The 18,398-nt window shown below is 47.7% G+C and overlaps 1 protein-coding gene across 4 annotated transcripts in view; it reads right to left on the reverse strand.

Annotated features, from left to right (window-relative positions):
* Dzip1 (DAZ interacting zinc finger protein 1) overlaps positions 1-15,283 on the reverse strand; it is a 48,157-nt gene extending 32,874 nt beyond the window's left edge. For 2 of the 4 annotated variants that reach the window (XR_005975781.1, XM_041666790.1), the window contains exons 1-9: positions 15,024-15,283; positions 14,229-14,320; positions 13,696-13,897; positions 12,768-13,016; positions 12,109-12,657; positions 6,693-6,777; positions 4,090-4,214; positions 3,223-3,384; positions 1,200-1,337 (exon numbers count right to left, since the gene is read on the reverse strand). Coding sequence is in view for 1 of the 4 variants with exons in the window: in XM_041666790.1 (XP_041522724.1) it covers positions 1,200-1,337; positions 3,223-3,384; positions 4,090-4,214; positions 6,693-6,777; positions 12,109-12,657; positions 12,768-12,770 (1,062 nt within the window). In the remaining 3 variants the exon portion in view is untranslated. The remainder of the gene's footprint in view (positions 1-1,199; positions 1,338-3,222; positions 3,385-4,089; positions 4,215-6,692; positions 6,778-12,108; positions 12,658-12,767; positions 13,017-13,695; positions 13,898-14,228; positions 14,321-15,023) is intronic. The other 2 variants (XR_005975782.1, XR_005975783.1) reach the window with 2 other exon arrangements.
* Between the last annotated feature and the right edge of the window lie 3,115 nt (positions 15,284-18,398).

Genomic DNA, 18,398 nt, shown 5'->3' on the forward strand with positions numbered 1-18,398 from the left:
TGTATGCATCTGTGTGTGTACATGTATGCGTCTGTGTGTACATGTATGCATCTCTGTGTGTACATGTATGCGTCTGTGTGTACATGTATGCGTCTGTGTGTACATGTATGCGTCTGTGTGTACATGTATGCGTCTGTGTATGTACATGTATGCGTCTGTGTGTACATGTATGCGTCTGTGTGTACATGTATGCATCTGTGTATGTACATGTATGCGTCTGTGTGTACATGTATGCGTCTGTGTGTACATGTATGCATCTGTGTATGTACATGTATGCGTCTGTGTGTACATGTATGCGTCTGTGTGGGTACATGCAAGGTCAAGCATTGACACTGCACACAAGTGAAGGTCTGAAGACAACCAATGAGAGTCGGTTTATTCCTTTCCCATGTGGGTCCCGGGGGTTGAACCTAGGTCATCAAGCTTGGTTGGCAAAAACCTTTACCCTGTGAGTAGGCTCAGTGACTCGAAGGCTTTTAAAATTATTATTATAGAATTCACAGGTTATAACTCCCCCCAACATAGAGTGGACATTGAATGTGAGGCCTCACACAGGCTGTACCACTTACCTAGATCCTTACCCCTTTTAATTTTTAATTGCTTTCCATAAACCACTGAGATAAAATAACTTTTATAGAGTGATTATGGAGTCTGACTTCCAAATGAGAATAAAATACACAAAAGGTATCAGTTTGCCAATGCAGTGCTATACGTCAACTAAGTTTGAAGCTTCAATATGCAGTTTTTAAAAAGCGAGATGTACACCCGCAAGAGGAAAGACATTAAACAGCAAGGCGAACTGACTAAGGACACAAGTCCAGACTGACAATTTCATAGTTAAAACTGAAAAATTTCTGCTGTTTTATAGTCACACCTATGAACCAACACCTACTCTGAGTTAGGCATGTGTCGAGATACAAGGGAAAAATAAACAAACAAACACATTTGGTGTGAACAAACTCACTAAGGAAAAAACACTGGTGAAGAGTGCTGACTGCACTTGCAGGGCACCTGAGCTCAGTGTCCCCTTTCTGGATGAAGACTACCTGCGACTCCAGTTCCTTGGGATCCAGTGCCCTCCTTCGGGCCTGTACACACACTGCACAATAACCTCGTGCAGATGCAAGCAGAAGCAACCAAGTGAATGTTGTAAGCTGTGCCTGCGGTCACCAGCCATGCCATACTTGGCCGCGCCATACCTGGCCTTCCAGGAGCTGAAGCATGTTCTGGAGATCCTGGGGACTCGGGAGGTGATCTTCCTTACACTCATGAGCGTCTCTTAAGGAGCCGATGTTGGACTTGAACTTCATATTGGACTTCTGTATTTCTAACAATTGCTGTAAATGGGGAAAAAGAGTCACTGGTAGATACGCTACACATTTATCTAACAGACAGTGACAAAGCTCGCGAGCACAAAGCCACGTTCAACTTGAACGCCCTTCCAAACAAACACTCCCACACAGTTCTCCTGCCTGTCCCATGCTTCCTCTTGTTTCTACCTCTCTCTGATCTTTGACATTTCTTTCCAGAGTGCATACAGGTTTAAAAAACAGAAAGGAAAAACTAAACTCATTATTAAAAAATGGTTTACTCTTGGAGGGGGGTAGGACATGCCACAGTGTGCATGGCTCTCAGAGGACAGCTGTGGAGTCTGCCCTTTCTTTCTACCTTCATGTGGATTTGGGGGACCGAGCATGGGTCAGCCATCCCCCCAAAACCTGGGTCAGCAGCAGTCTTACACAGCAAATGCTTTACTCGCTGAGCTACCTCTCTGGTCCCAAACCAACTTTCTGGCCTTTGACAATGGGTCTTTACATTTTTAACAAAAACACTACATTTGTGAGAGGAACTGGGTATACCTGTCTCTTTCTGTTTGTTTGTTTTGAGGCAGATCTGGCTTTGCTGCTCAAGCTGGCCTTGAACTCTTGCTGATCCCGTCTCAGTCTCTTTAGTGCAGGACTCCTGGGGTATATCACCACACCCTCGTGACAGCTAGTTCTAAGAAGCTAAGACTGTAATGGAAGGTCAACCATCCAGGGGACCATAGTAAGAAATTCACTAGGACTAGACTTCTAATTTTCTCAACGTTAACAATAGAAAAAGAAGAAGAAGTAAAAAAACCAGTGCAGACAGCAAGAGGCAATAAAGTTACCATCAGAAAATGGAAGGGTGGGAGTCTACCCTCTGTGTGATCACAGCAACCACTCAATGCAAAGGAGTTTTTCAGTGCAGAAGCATGTTCCCACCAACACTACGGTAAGGCCAAAGTGAAAAGCCACAGACGGTGAGGACCACGGGTGCCTATGGACGATGGTGTGATGAACTGACACGTTGTCTCCGAGCCCCTGCCCACAGGAACTCAGACTAGTCAGGAGAAAGCCCCAGCAGCGCTTCTGTAAATGATTAGGCTCATCTATAGTAAGACGGAAACACTGCAACAGACGAAGGAAAGCCCAAGGAGACAACGTGACTAGCTGTCACACAGTGTTGGACGAGACCTTGAGCAGGAAAGGAATGGGAAAGGATTTGGCTTTGTTCCAAGGTAGCCATTAGTTTTGTTTCTAAGACGTGCGGCCCCTAGAGGGAGCCTAAGGATCGCCCTCAGCGCCCTCCCCTTTCTCTAGGAGGTTTCAGAGCCAAAGAACTGGATGGCCAGGCCCTGAAGATGAAGGTTCTGACCCGAGAAAGTGATTCTATCACACACGTCCGTTCCCACCTGGCACAGAGACCCCTGCCATACCCTGCTCACTGTAGAGACCGAATCCTCTTCATAGGACAGGTGCAGAGAGAGGAGCGGGCTAGACAAGCACCTCCCCCCCAATAGGACAGGTGCAGAGAGAGGAGCGGGCTAGACAAGCACCTCCCCCCCACACACACTTTGGTGATCTGTGTCGGCCTTTCCACCCACTACTTGGAACATTCTAGAATTTGGAGAAGGGTTTGTGGTTTAAGGCTATTTAAAGCTAACCACATAAAGAACGAACAGAGTTTCTGGGAGCTGAACAAACGCATCCCCAAGTGTTCTGTACTAGAGCCTGTACGGACTGCCCTATAACAAAACAATCCCGTTCACCCGCTCTGCCTCCTGCGTGCTGCAGGCTCCCTGGTAGGAGGGGCCGTGCCTACCTGGCAGGATGAGATATCTGACCGTCTGCCATGACGCCATGCTAACACTGTCTGAAAGCGAGCAATACTATGAGAAGGTCTATGATCAATACTCACGTATTCTAATGCCGAATTCTTAGAAGTTAGTTCTTTAAATTCCTTCATGAACATCTCCTTGACCTTTTCCATTTCGTTGAGCAACTTCTCCTTCTCCTCCTCTTTCCATCTCTCAAACAACTTCAGGAAGTCATCTTCTTTCGACTTCTGCATTTCATATTCCTGAAATCATTTTCATATGTGTCAATAAAGGCTCTGGGATGAAACAGAGCCGCAAATTCTAAAACCAACTGGAGCTCCAGTCTGTCTTCTCTGTGGGAGACCAGTAGACGCTTCCCAAAACAGTAGGGTCTATACACAAAGATCCTTCCTAATTGAAACAGGGCTGGGGTGCAGGCGAGTGAGAAGGATCGCGGAGTAAGGGTACTTGGCGCCAAGCCTGACAACTTGAATTTGATCCCAAGACTCACGAGGTGGAAGGAAAGAACCAAGTGCAGCATCTGTCCTCTGGCTTCCACATGCCCATTCACATACGTTCTCAGTAAATACATGTAAATAAAAAACAAAACCAGAAACCACATTTGGAGACTGACGATACGGCTTGGAGGTGAACAGGGCTGGCTGCGCAAGCATGAGGTTCTGAGTTCAAATCCCTAACACACACCTATGAAGCCAGGGTGGCCACACATAAGGCTATAACTCCAGTGCTGTGGACGTGAGGGACAGGAGGATGGCTGAGGCTTGAGGGCATCCAAGTCTTGCTCCAGGTTCAGTGAAAAACCTCAAAGGAATAAGGGCCCTGGCCTACACACACACACACACACACACGCACCCACACACGCACGCACACGCCAGTATCCCCGTGTCCTTGCGTCTTTTAAACTCCTAGTGGTTACATCATCTCCCATAGAGAACTCCGCATCCTACCTTAGAGAACCGGACTGCATGGGCATGCTGGGAAGACTCCAGTTGAGACCTGGTGAGCTGCAGCTGTTCCTTCAACATTTCAACCTCCTTCTGGAGCCTGTCGGTCTGGGCCTTCGTATCATACTCTGTGGTGACAGAAAGTCTAGTTAGAATCTGGAAAACCTAGTTTCTTGTGAATTCACCTAAAACCTTACAGGGCACAGCTGTGTGGATAAGACACAGCTCCCGCTCGGATCACTATTATCTAGTGTATGCTATGAGCCCAGGCCTGCACTTTAGCGGGAGCCCTTCATGTGACCAGACACTTCATTAATTTTAGTGACTTCTGTCAGCCACTCGCTGTACTACAGCTTATTCACAGGGACAGCATACGAACGCTGTTCAGGGAGCAGTCCTGGTCGCTAGGACTCTGGACTCTTCAGACAAGTCCATCCCACTCAGAGCAGAGGAGCAAAGGCTTCGCCTGCAAGTACCACACCGTCGACATTTGGGCTCCCTCCCAATTGTCCTAAAGGCCCTGTCATTGGTCATATAAAGGCTGGGGACTCAAGATGCGGACTTGGGTAGTCATCTGTCAACTAAGGCAAAAGCGAAAGACTGGAAGGTTGTCCAAGGCAGCAAGGCATGAAGGGAGGAGTACGTATGATGTCCATGTACTTACATGAGGATGCACACATGACTGAATGGGTTTACATGTGCTGTGGGTGCAGACATGAAAGGGATGGAAACCAAAGCAGAAAGTCAGAACCTCAGAGATGACCTGAAGAGACAATACTCATCTCAGAGCCTGAAACGCCCTCTGACACGAGTATGAGAACAAGAAGAAACTGAAACAGAGAGAGAGGTCAGTTCACACGGAAGAGCGGCAGGCCACTTAAGAAGAGTTCAACATTCGCGTGCGTCCAGTGACACTGCTTACTCGCTCAGCAGCCCGTGGTTTATAATGGAAATTTCTGCTTTCTGTTCTGCCTCGGCTACAAAGCACCGCGGGCAGGACGAGAAACAGACCGGCCCCGAGTGAAGGAAACCAGGGCATCTACTGAAAACACGCCTGCCCTGCTGGAGGAGGAGACCAGCCGTGCTTTGAGAGCATTCAAACAGTGGGAAGACCGAGTCCTTGATAAACCAGAGAACCCTCTCCACAGGACCCTCTCCCATTTCTGTCTTTATTGCTACCTACTTCTATCTCTGCTTTCTGGCTACTTCCCATCAGCACCCAGACACATTAATGCCAATATAAGATGATTTTCTCTTGTCTCCACATTTCAATCAAGGTGCTGTCTCGGGTCTCCTGCTTCCCTTCCCAGCACACACTCAGACCGACCTGCAATGCCAAGGCCAACCACTGTGTGGCAGCAGTCAGTTCCCCATCAGCATTCCACTCTTAGCTTCAGGAACAATGATATATTTGAGCTCTGCCACCTTCTAGGAACACTTTTCCTCTTGCTGTTCAAGACAGCACACTCCATAGGTCACCCTCACAGGACCGTCTGCCTGCCTTTCTTGAGGAACAATGTTGGGAGATCTAGCAGAGGCCTTGGGTCTTCTGACCTCTAACTAGAAGGCTCCAACCAGCCCCCGTCCTCCAGGGTCCTTCCAGATCCCTCTCTCTACCCCGGGTCTCCATCTGCAAGCATCCGCTGTGTGACTTGCGTGTCTCTTGCACGTGTGATGCAAATGTACGTGTGGCCAACACAAACTCTCCTGCCTCCGCCTTCTTTGAACCGTCTTCCCACCCCTCACCCTCCAGCACAGAAAGCGTTCTCCTACATAGGAGCAGGTCTGTGCTTCATCTCTTGCTTCCTCCTCAAGTCATAACCGTAGGCTCTGTGTCCGGCACGTTCTTCTCTCCCTCTGCCCTGCAACCATTCCCGTCTCGGCTTCCTCCTCTTCTCGCGTGGACTTCTAGGCACCTCCTCCCTCTTCTACCAGCTGCCACTATTGCCCCTGCGGGCGATTCACCCGCAGCTAGGATGCTCTCTGTCATCATTCTCCCAACGAAGGAGTCACCCCACGTCTTCCCACTGTACCCCCATAACCCATAGGCCAGGGCCTTCGTCTCCTCCTGAGATCAGTTCCCCCAAGCCTCCAGCCTCCCCACCTGCCGTGGCCTTACTCACCCCACTCCTGTTCTCTAGACACACCGTGCAGCCTCTCCTCCCGCCCCCACTATCAGCGGTCCGTGAACCTCGGATGCTCTAGTCCCGAGATCTCACCAGACCGCAACTCCTTTAGGACTCTGCTCTCTGGATAGAAATCGCTTCCTCAGAGAGGCCTCCAAAGCCTGCCTGGGATGATTCTCCCTGTCTCTGTCCTTCATAGCCTTGGATACGTTCTTTGGATCTGGCACTCGGAAACCAGCGCCCTGGTTCCAGTGTCACTTTGGCTCTCCATTTGCCCGCAAGACTCGAAGTGGGATTTCTCCAGCGTGCTCACACTGCGTCCTCGGCATCAGGGCACTGAGAACTTACACATGGGATTTACTCCTTTACAGCCTGTGAGACTTTCTTTTAAAAGGACCGAGAAATGCACCGGACCATGACTCACTGAGAAAGGAACAAGGCAGCAGAGGGAATGTAACTCTGACGGAGTTCATGCCTTACCAAGGTGGGACTCTGCAGTGTGGCGGCGCTGAATGTGGCTTTGTAGGAAAGCTTGGTTCATGAAGGCCTTGTCACAGAAGTGGCACTGGAAAGAAAGCAACACAGTCAAGTGTCTGCAGCGAGATTCTCCATCTACCTGCAGTAAAAACCAGGGACCTTGAAGCATGACCTTGGCAGCTTCTCCTAAAAGATAAAGAAGCTGGCTAGAGACGCTAACCCAAAGGGCAAAGGTAAGGTAAGAACACCCTTCCCAAGCTGAAACAAGTCAAGGGAATACATCTCCTGACAGCTGAAGCATCTCCTCTGGTAACATATGGAAGCCCTACTGATGTTTCTATTACGTCGACTTCCATCCTATTGCCACTGAATTGCTCATGGTAGGCTGGTAGACCACACCAGACATCAGCCCTGCTAACATCTTGATGTAGGATTCCCAGCTTCCAAATATCGTGAAAATAAATTTCTGTTACTTAAGCCATCTAATTGATGGTATTTGTCACGGCAGACCTAGTAGCTAATACAGGTATACACACATATGTGGACGTGTTTGTAGATGTGTCTGGAGTGTCTGAAACCTACAAACACTCTCCTATGAATATATACAACTGTGAAGACTTTTCAAAGGTACATGGTATACAACAGACATGAAGGAGAATACAAGGACACAATATTTCCTCTGGAAATGGATGGAGGGAAACTATTTAAAAAAATAAGAGTATGGCCTCTGGGAATTGGTCATACTCCAGGGGATGACCCCACACCCAAGAGTATGCGGATAGGACAAACTGGACACCACAGGTTTTTTTTTTTTTGCTATTTTACAGAGGACATGAGGTTAGTGGGGACAGATCTGGCAGGAGCTGGAGGAGGTGAATATGATTTTAAAAAGTTATTAAAATTCTTAAAGTTAATAAAATTTTATACAAAAATAATGGAAAATATATCTTTTTGTTTAATCTTAAAGTTTCCCCAACATAGAGGATGGAAATACAGCAAAACCCTAGCACGCACTACATTTTGAAGATGGGTAAACGTGTCAGTTACACTGGTCTATGTGTTCTTTCCATGCTTAGGTTAGTTCACTGTTCGTTCTTATCGACTTCTCTTTTTAAATCTTCTACATATGAATATTCACATTTTGTTTTTTCTGTATATTGTAAATTCTACATGATAAAATATTGAGGGCAAAGGCAGTGTGGATTGCCATTGTAACCCTTTTACACATCCTGGCTGCACACCACACATCACACGCACATTCTGTGGGAAAAGGCCTTCAAGAAGTGGACATCCTGGAATATTTCATTTCTACTACACGATTCCCGAGATTTCTTGAATCAAAAGAACATGGAGACAAAGAAAGGGATAAAGGAATGAGATCAGGATTACTGAAGATGACCTGGATCACGTGGTTTGCCCAGTCTCTTTGCAAAGAGCCCAGGGCTTCTGGACTTTGTCTGCAGAGGTAAGGAAACATCAACATGCTGGAAGTCACGTGACTTTTCTCATCTTGTAATAAATCAGCTATGGTGTTTGTTTTGTCGGCTATAGGGCTTCCCCACCTCTCTCTCAGGTTTTGGCTACAACAACAATTAGCTGTATGTTAAGAGAGGCCACACGAGCGCCATTAGCAATGGCTAAGATGCGGGGACGACAACATTCCCGTTCCACAGAGCAGACATTCATCTACATAGGAGCTGAGCAATTTGCTAAGGCCTAGCAGTTGCAACAGCAGTAGAGGCGTGCTGTGGAATATTCCTTTACACTATGTGAAGGTATTTCACTGTGACTGGTTTAATAAAATGTCAAATGACCAACAGCTAGGCAGGAGGTATAGGCGGGACTTCTGGACAGAAAGAGCTCTGGGAAGAAGTGGAGCTGCAAGACAGAGGAAGCAGGATGGAGAGGACAGAGTAAAGGCAACTGAGCCACATGAAAGAAGAGATTTAAAATATGGGGTTAAGTTAAAAGAGCTAGTAGGATAAGCCTAAGCTGAAGTTGAGCTTTCATAATTAATGTCTCCCCATCATTTTTTGTGAGTTGGTGGCCCAAAGACGAATCCGTCTGGGATTTGAACCTACTCATTCCCTAGAGAGCGTCTCCATTGCTGTTCTCTGTGTGAGCAGAGGCATGGGACCTGGATGCACACTGTCAGTCAGGCCACACGAAAGAGGCCACAGGATGGAACACATTCACCAGCAGAGAAGTGACTCCCACTCTCTTGATTATGTCTAAGACCCGACTGCGCTTTTCCATGTCATGGAATTTCTTACAATCTGAACATGCAAACAGGCCCTCAGCACGTTTATCTGACATTGAAGGTGTGGTAGACTGTGAGGGAAAGAGAGAGAGGAGGGGGGAAGGAGGAAGAGACGAGAGAAAGCTCGGTCCACCTGGAGCCACGTTTCCCTGTGAAGCCTGAGGACAGACAGAGTCATTTGACTCACTTTGCCCAGCAGGATTCTGACTCTGTTGACTCCTCCCCCAAGCCAGCAGCATCAGAAAGGTGTGGCTGTTCCCTAACAGGGGGCGTTTCTCACTCCACACCTCGGGAATCAGAATCTCCAGAGTATCACAATCCTGGCAGGTAGGGGAAGGCCATGAGGAGTGCTTGGCCAATAAATGAATCTTCTCTAATTGAAAAAATGAAGTGTGTGTGTGTGTGTGTGTGTGTGTAAGTGTATACTCACACTGGGGAACTTTCCCCACGTATCCTTCCTTTTCCGTGCCCACCACACTACCTGTGTTCTACTACACTATGCTCCTCACTTTCCTCTCCTCTCCCAACGGCCTCTCTTTCTAGTTTCCTGACTTCTACAGGTACCCCACCATAAACACACAAATCTAAGACTCAATTTTATGATCCACATATGAGAAAGAACTTGTATTTATTCTTCTGGGTCTGGACTACTAAAATAAAATTATACTGATCAATTTATCTACAAAGTTCATAATTTTATATTTCTCTACTGGTACCTAAAACTCCATTGTGTATACATAGTAGCACCATTCTACAGCTGGTGTTTATCTAGTTATCCTACACAGAAGGATAACGCCCCTCCAAGAAGCCTTAGGTTACCAAATGAAAACCCAGTGACAGGCGTGGGAATACTCTATAGGGTTGCTGCGGGAGTCCCAGAAACTCCAAAAACAATACAGTATAGTACCAGTGCTCCTGGTTACCTACTAGAACATGATTGTAAGACCTGTACTTTGATTACAGGACATGGGTAAACCACATTGGTTAACATGAAGTTTCTCCCCTGCTGGTTAGCTTTCACGGTGTCGTAAGGTGCTGTGAACCCTGCTGAGGGAGAACAGCCATCAGCAGGGTTACCCAGCTGTGACTCCTGCAAGTCATCATGGCAACCACCCTGACAAGATCAGCCAGTGGTGCAGTGGTGGCATGGACGTGAGGGGAGATGACAAACAGCTCACGAAGCGTGGAAGACAAAGCGGAAAGACTTTAGCGCCGATGTCAGGAAGATTCCTTAGAAACAATGTCTGGAGCCGGGCGGTGGTGGCACACGCCTTTAATCCCAGCACTCGGGAGGCAGAGGCAGGCGGATCTCTGTGAGTTCGAGACCAGCCTGGTCTATAAGAGCTAGTTCCAGGACAGGCTCCAAAACCACAGAGAAACCCTGTTTTGAAAAACCAAAAAAAAAAAAAAAACAAAAAAAAAAAACAATGTCTGGTAGAGAAGATGTAAAACGATGAGGCCATTGCATTCACGAACCCACAGCAGCCATGGCCACCGGCATAAGACCAGCACAAGATCAAGCCTTCAGCACTCCGGCTTGGAGAAGGAACAGGCTCCTGAGGCTAGCTACACTGGCAATGCTACACTGGCAAAGAGATAGTCGCCTTTCTTCTGCGGTGTAGTTTGTCCACGCTCCAGTAGAGGGCTAGCTACCTACACACAGGAAGGACAAAGCCCTAGGTTGCATTATTTTTTAGGCATTAGATTAATTAATTTTAATTCATTAATAAAAACTCAACTATATCCTAAAGTCAAACGACAAATGAGATCAAGTGTCTTGCCCTAAACTGTTTTGCTGACCAAAATATAACCTGAAGTGTCAATGTTTGCTCTTCATGGCTGTGGTCTGAGCCCCCGACTCACCACATCTCCAGTACTGAAGCCTACTTCAGCTCCCATTTTCCGAAGACCACTTGAAGCCATTTAAAGAGTATCATCTCACACGTGTCAAAAGTACATTAATTCTGTCAACCAACAGGTTGACCTTTTTTTTAAAAAAAAAATCAGAGTTGGTCCTTCTTTCACTGAAGCACAAATTGAACCTCCCTAATCTGAAAGCTTTAAATCCAAAATTCTCCAAAGCATAGACATCTACCCACAAGTATGAAACTCCACACACAACTCTACGCGATGGGTCTCAGTCAAAACATATTTGCGTAAAACCAACACCAGGCCATCGCTGTAAGCTGTATTTAAAATAGCACTTAATTATCTATTTAGATGTGGGTCTAGTGGGCTGGAGAACCTTTACTGTTCTTGCAGAGGACCCAGGAGAGAGTCTCAGCATCACATCAGGTGGCTCACAAACCACCTGTAACTCCAGTCCCAAGAGCTCTGACACTTTCCGGCCTCCTTGGACACCCTCACATGATCACACAGGCACATACACAGAAACACATATTTAGATTTGAGTCCCAGCCCCAAGATACCTCATTAGGTGAACACAAATATTCCAAATTTCCAAAGATGTCTGGTCCTAAGCAGTTCAAAGCAAGAGTTACTCAACCCATACCCTGATTTCAAAATTGCAGTATTTATCCTGGGTTCAACATCTAATTTGAACAGAGATTATGATTAGACTCAAAGGTGTTTAATTCTTTACATGCTAATCTTAGTATTCTTGTCCTTGGTAACCGCACACATTAATACATCAGGAGTCTATATAACTCATCGGGAGACAGCTCTTATGAAGGAACAAAACACAGACAGAGGAGAAACAGAAGCATGGCAAATGTAGGAAATAGGGGCCTGGCTGACGGACCCACTAAGGTTGTTGGTTCTACTTTGGGACTTCTCTGTCATTTGGGAAACACTTTAAATTTTAAAAAAAGGGGGTGGGTCCCTCACATGTTGAATCATATTTCAGATCCTCTGGGGGCCAACCTCAATAGCAATTTGTACACAACTGATTTTTTCACATCTATTGTAAAGGAGGAAACAGGTTCAACAGCCTATATTTGGACAATATCGTAAGTTATGCAGGCAATAGTAGATACTTGATAATCAATTCCTTGGTGGCTACAGAAGGTAATGAAACATTTTCTCTGTTGATTAAAACGAGTGTTTCTGCTTAGATCTGTTTCCTCTGAAGAACAAATCTCTGGGAAGAATGGAGAAGTCAGGGCTTCTAAAGTGAACTGGTCTGGCTCAGCTTCCTACCTGGTAATAGCTGGCTTTGGCCTCTATCATGAGCTGCTGTGTGGACAGCATCTTCTTCCTCCGTTTACACTCGTCCTTAAGTAGCTTGATCTCGCCAGCCTGCTTGGTGAGCAGCTGCTTACTCTGCTCGTAGTCGATCAGGCTCAGGCGCAGCCTTTCCTCCACCAGGTTTAGCTGCGAGGTGAGGAACTCCTGCGAATGCATTAGGTATTCGATGGTGAGCTGCGCCAGGCGGATCAGCTTCAGCAGCACTGGGTCTACCCCCGACTGGCAGTGTGGGCACTTCTCGTCCTCCAGCTTGCAGAAGGTGATATTCATGATGTTCTCCTGCAGCGTCAGGACGTCCACGGCGCCGGCCACCTTGTCCACGTCGATGGCGCTCAGCCGCCTCCAGTCCACGCTCTCCAGTCGCGGCCGAAACTGGAAGAAGGGCAGGGGGCCCGAGGCCGCTCTGGGGGGGACAAAGGCCATGGGGGCCGCGCCTGCGGAAGAGGCGTCGGGCCCCTCGGGGCTGTTGGCCAGAGGGTAATAGACGTGCTTCTGAAAGGGCTGCGGAGGAAGAGAGCGCGGCAGGAGGCAGGAGAGCTTGAGAGTCCCAGCGAACCCCACCGTCCCCGCCCTGCATCCCGGACAAGCACCTCTGGCCTCGCGCATCTTACCATGCTTGCAAGCCAGTCCTCCGCCTAAGCTTGCGCTGCAGGGGCGGGGCAGTGTACTCTACTGGCCCGGGCCGCCTCGGGGCCGCCGCCGCCACTCCCCTCGTGAGCCCGCCGAAGGCCCAGACCCCTGCTGCGGCGGCGGCGGCAGCCTAAGATCTGGGCGTCCAGGACGTTGCTATGGCAGCGCCCAGCCCCGACCTGGAGCACTAGGCGTATCCGCCCACGCGCGTTCAGCATGCGCTCAGGGACCTGCGGGACCAGAAGGACAAGAGACCTCTTGGACCAGCCGGAGAACCACACTCCTCATCTTCCGGGAGCGGGCATCTGTCGGCTGCCACCTCCCCTGACACCACCCTCCCTGGTCTCAAAAGACAGGACCCAGAAAGCCTCTGAAACATGCGTGGGGTCACGTCTCCTGAATCTTGAACTCCTAACTGTGGTCTTCTAGCTCTCCACCCCTATGCTAGCGTTGGGTTTTGAGATCTGAAATACACACACACACCTTTCCCACACATTTGGGGAATGTGTAGCAACAGTTAATTGAGAGCATAAGGGCGGGAAGGAAATTTGGGATAGAACATTCTGCATGTTGGTACGGTGTTATCTGGATGTATACGTTTACCAAAGTTAACGGAATTGTACATTTAAAATTAAGAGTGTCTTTTTTATATTACACCACAATAGAGTTATGCTTATCAGCCTTTTAAAATTTGTCTTGCTTTAAATATACTTTTTAGACGGATTGTTCTTCCTCTGTGGATTGGCAGCTTAATTTTGACATCTTGTTAAAATACAAACCAAATAACTAGCCCAATGTATGCAATAATTTGTCATCCCAAAAGCATTTCTCAAAATGTTGAAGTTAAAAAGAAGGATGCGAACGTCAACCGTCCGCGTTGTATCAAGGCAACCGGGCTCCGGGATTTACCTTACAAACTTGTGGCGGTGCTGCATTCTTTAAACAGTTCTAGCAGTGACCTGCAGACCCCAGGCCTCTCATCGTGGGGGTCTTCTGGAGGCTGCCAGTGGTTCCCGCGGAGATCAAGGCGCTGAGGAAAAGCCAGGCATTCCTCCTCAATCCACCAGGGAGGCCCTGCTTGGACCAACCATCAGGAATTTTTTTTTCTTTCCTAACAACCAAATACACGAACAGAAAAAAGGAAAATACAATTCACAATTACTAACCTGACGATAAGTTGTAACCAACTATTTTGAACACTTTCCGTATAAGGAAACCCACAGCAAAGTGTCCAGGAAATGAAACACACACTTCATATATATAAGCCATGTAGTCACACGTAGTCACAAGATTCTGGGGCTGTATGAAAACCAGATCTTACCGGAGCCTAGCATAAAAGCCGGAAGCACATATACTTTAAAGATTGGTTCTTCTATGTACAGAACACATCTGTTGACCCTGGCCCTCAGTTTCCTCAGCTATTGAAGCTCTGGGACACCGACCTGGCAGGTTTGTGGATTCTGGGCTCCATCCACTGGGCTGGCGGGATCGGCGGGAATAAGAGAGGTGTGTTGCTCACCGCTGTTTCCAGCACCTAGTGTAGCGAGGGAAAGGAAAGGGCATTCGGAATGTGCTAGGATTAAAAAATAAATTTAAAAAGCCAAAACAAAATCAACTAACCAAACAAAAAAACGGCTAAGTGAGTTAGGTGCTTGGTTGGGGAGATAATGGCTCCAGGCCCATATCCCTCCCAATTTTTTTTCCCCTTTGGCCAGTTAAAACGATGAACCTTTGTTGCGTTCCAAAGATCTCTAGCTTAACGCGGGAGAAGGTGGCCCGCTCCCCATGCATACCCCACAGGGATGAGGGCAGCCCCAAGCTACCCTCTTGGCGGTCACCACAGGAGCTCAGGGCACCTGCGGTTAGCCATCCTTAGCCCCCTAGGTCGAATCTCGACCACAAGATGGCCGGAACAGGAAGGCAGGGGGCATACTTTCCTGTCCCCCACCCCCACCTCGCTCCCTGATCCCCATCCCAGGCTGGGTTCCCAGCCCCGTGCGGCGACTCCTGTTCTGGGCACACCGCGCTGTGCGTCAGGCCTCATGAACCAGAAAAGACAAAGGTTCGGAAAGCCGAGTCCTAGAAGGCAAAAGATGGTTGGAGGCCGACGGCCGCGGCGGATCCGCAGCGTTGCGGATCTCAGCAGGCAGAGGGAAGAAGGCCCGACTTCGCCAGCAGACATGAGAGATGCTCTGTGTTATAGAAGCCCGGCGGGAGCATCCCAGACCTCGACTCACCGCAGCTGCGCGCTCCTGGGCGAAAGCCGGGCGCTGCTAGCCACGAGTCGTCGCCGGGGCCCCAGATCCCGGGATTGCTTCTGGCGCAGAGGCGGGGCTCTCGGAGCAGCCGAGCAGGGAGAGGCAGGCCGGCTCCTTCTTCCAGGGTGCAAGATAAAGTGTGTCTTGTCTGGGCAAGTTGTGACGAGGCGGTTAGCCTGGCGTAGCTCCTCGTCCTCCCAGGCTCCAGGCCGTGGGTGGCTAAGGCTGCCCCACCCCCCTCCCGCCCCCTCCCCTTCACGGTCTTCTGGCGGCTTCTTCTCTCCGCTACCCGGCTCCTCTGGCAGCTGGGCGGGACCGTCCGTGCCTAGACCGCAGCGCTAAAATGCGCTCCTCCAATCCCGCTGCTGCTGCAGACACGTGACGCGACGCTGAGCGCTGTTGCTGGCCCAGGGTGCTAGCTTTTCCAAAAGATCCAGATTCACTTCTACCTTAGAGTTACTCTCCTTCAGCTCGCTGCTTCCTCTGAGGGGGCCCGGTGTGAATTTTCTTCTGAGAAGAGATGCATTTTAACTGTGGCTATATGCAGATGGAAGAGAGAGACCTTCAAGAGCCTAATGCAGGATGTGGTCTAGAGTCAAGAGAAGTGTGACTATCCCGTTAGCCCCAAATTGGAACCATGATCCTGCAGAGGGGAGAGGAGGGAATCTCCATACGCTCTCATAGTGCCTCCTATAAAACGCCGTTATCTAAGGAGATGATGTTCACTCTTGATGAACGTTGAATTACAAAACTAACAAGATCACAGAGCAGAGTGACAGCAGGCTTTTAACACGGGGGATAGGAGATGAGATTATCGTATTTCTGAAATTTATCCTACGTGTGGACTTTCAGTTAACTGAGATACAATAAACTAATCCAGTTTGAGGGATTTGGAGCGATTACAAATGTGGAAGATAACAACATAATGGGCTGATTAGTTTTTATCAACTTGACATTAACTATAGTTACCTAGGAAGGCAGAACCCCGTTAAAAATTTTCCTCCATTGTCCTTACGCTTGTCTGAAGGGCATTTTCTATAATACTGTTTGTTACTGAGGGTGGTTTCACTCTTGGGCAGGTAAGGAAACTGAGCAAGCCTGAGGAGCAAGCCCTGAAGGAGCACTCCAGCGGTGGTCTCTGTTTCGGTTTCGGGGCATGCCCCAGGCTCCTTCCTTATGCTCCAACCTGGCTTTCCACAATAATGACGACTATGTTTGGACTAAACCCTTTCCTTCCCAAGTTCTTTTTGGTTAGGGCAATTATCACAACAACAAGAAAGTAATAACAGGTTGTGTAACAGTTTCCTCTGAGAACAGAAACATTCCATCCTGCAGGGAAACTCTGTAAGCATGAAGGTAAACAACTCAAAAGAGCTTCAAGAAGTTCCTGAAACTGACCAGACGTATTAGACTCCTCCCTGCCAAAGTAAGCAATCAAAGCTGAGAGTCCCTTTCAATCTAAGTGAACCTGAGCTGCAAAGAAGACTCTGAGACTCGATCAGCAGCACTGGAGAAGCAGACACCAGCAGAGCTTCCCGGAAGAAGCTTAAAACAGTCTCCTGGAAAGGACATTCTCTAACTTGATGAGTTGCCTGCAAGCTGCGCTCCAGGTTCCCAACTTTTGTGAGCTGTCACACATGCAAGGAGGGGCCTTGGTGATGCAACTGTCTGAGCCATTTCTGCTCTTGTAAGTCATCTCAGTAAAACTTACTGGTTCATCAAGGTGGGTTGTTTGTGGTATCCTGATGTGGAAGTGATTTTTTTTCTAATCTGTTGCTTTCATTGGTTAACTAATAAAGAAACTGCTTGGCCCTCTGATAGGGTAAAATTTAGATAGGCGGAGTAAACAGAACAGAATGCTGGGAGAAAGAAGCTGAGTCAGTGAGTCGCCATGATTCTCCCACTCCAGACAGTCGCAGGTTAAGATCTTCCCTGGTAAGCCACCTCGTGGGCTACACAGATTATTAGAAATGGGCTAGTCCAGGTGCGAGAATTAGCCGAGAAAAGGCTAGATATAATGGGCCAAACAGTGTTTAAAAGAATACAGTTTCCGTGTAATTATTTCGGGTAAAGCTAGCCGGGTGGCAGGACACAGCCCCCCCCCCCCCCCCCCCCCCCGCTCCGATTTCAACAGTACCCTTGCTTTTGCCTGTTGTGGGATTCTGGTATGGTGTGAGTAGACGTGTGTGTTGGGTTGTTTGTGGTACCCATGCTTTTGTCTGTTGTGGGATTCTGGTATGGTGTGAGTAGACATGTGTGTTGGATCTTTTCAGGGAAAGTTGTGTCACACAATGCCAGGACAGCTATCAAAAATCTTTAAAAATCAATTGTCTAAGTAAACAGAGAAGAATTAAAATGTGAATAACTGGTTTATAAAAGAAATATCCATTATATGTTATATATAAGAAATTCACTGTAGTTATACATGGTGGTGCACACTTTTAATCCCAGTACTCAGGATGCAGAGGAAGGAGGATCTCTGTGAGTTCAAGGCCAGAGTAGTTTATATCCATTTTACAGTGTTGGTTTTGCTTATCTTTCTTAGGAATTGAATATTCTTATAGCAGAACAAGCACACATTATTCAAGTACAATAGATTTTCTTTCTTAGAATTAGCTGATGGGTAAGAAGTCTTTAAAATGACTGGAGTTTTGAACTCAGCAGTCAACTAAATTTTAGAGCATTGGTTTTCAGCCTTCCTAACGCTTCGACCCCTTAAGACAGTTCCTCATGCTGCGGTGACCCCCAACCATAAAATTATTTCATTGCTACTTCATAACTGTAATTTTGCTACTGTTAAGAATTGTAAAGTAAATCTCTGTGTTTTCCCATTGTCTTAGGCGACTCCCTGAAAGGGTCACTTGACACCCCCAAAGGGGACATGACTGGTTGAGAAGCATTGTCATAGTGAGTTCCAGGATAGTCAGGGCTGCATAGTGAGACTATCAAAAAAAAAATCCATTTGAACCGGGCGGTGGTGGCACACGCCTTTAATCCCAGCACTCGGGAGGCAGAGGCAGGCGGATCTCTGTGAATTCTAGGCCAGCCTGGTCTACAAGAGCTAGTTCCAGGACAGGAACCAAAAACTACGGAGAAGCCCTGTCTCGAAAAATCAAAAAAAAAAAAAAGTCCATTTGAAATGTGAAGATTATATAGATTAAATGTGGCAGTGCTATCAGTCATCCTAAGGTGTAGGGCTGTTTGTTCTGAGGTAGAGTCTCACATATGACAGGCTGGCATGGGCCACTCTACTTCTTGTCTTCCAGGGTGGAATGTACACTTTAAACTGCTTTGTTGCTTTGTGTCTATTTTCAATCTTGTATTTAAAACATTAAGGCACAGAGTTACAGTTTT

This window comes from Microtus oregoni, unplaced genomic scaffold (genome assembly GCF_018167655.1).
Source record: "Microtus oregoni isolate MIOR12 unplaced genomic scaffold, Mior012 000001F_ref0000356, whole genome shotgun sequence".
NCBI lineage: Eukaryota > Metazoa > Chordata > Mammalia > Rodentia > Cricetidae > Microtus > Microtus oregoni.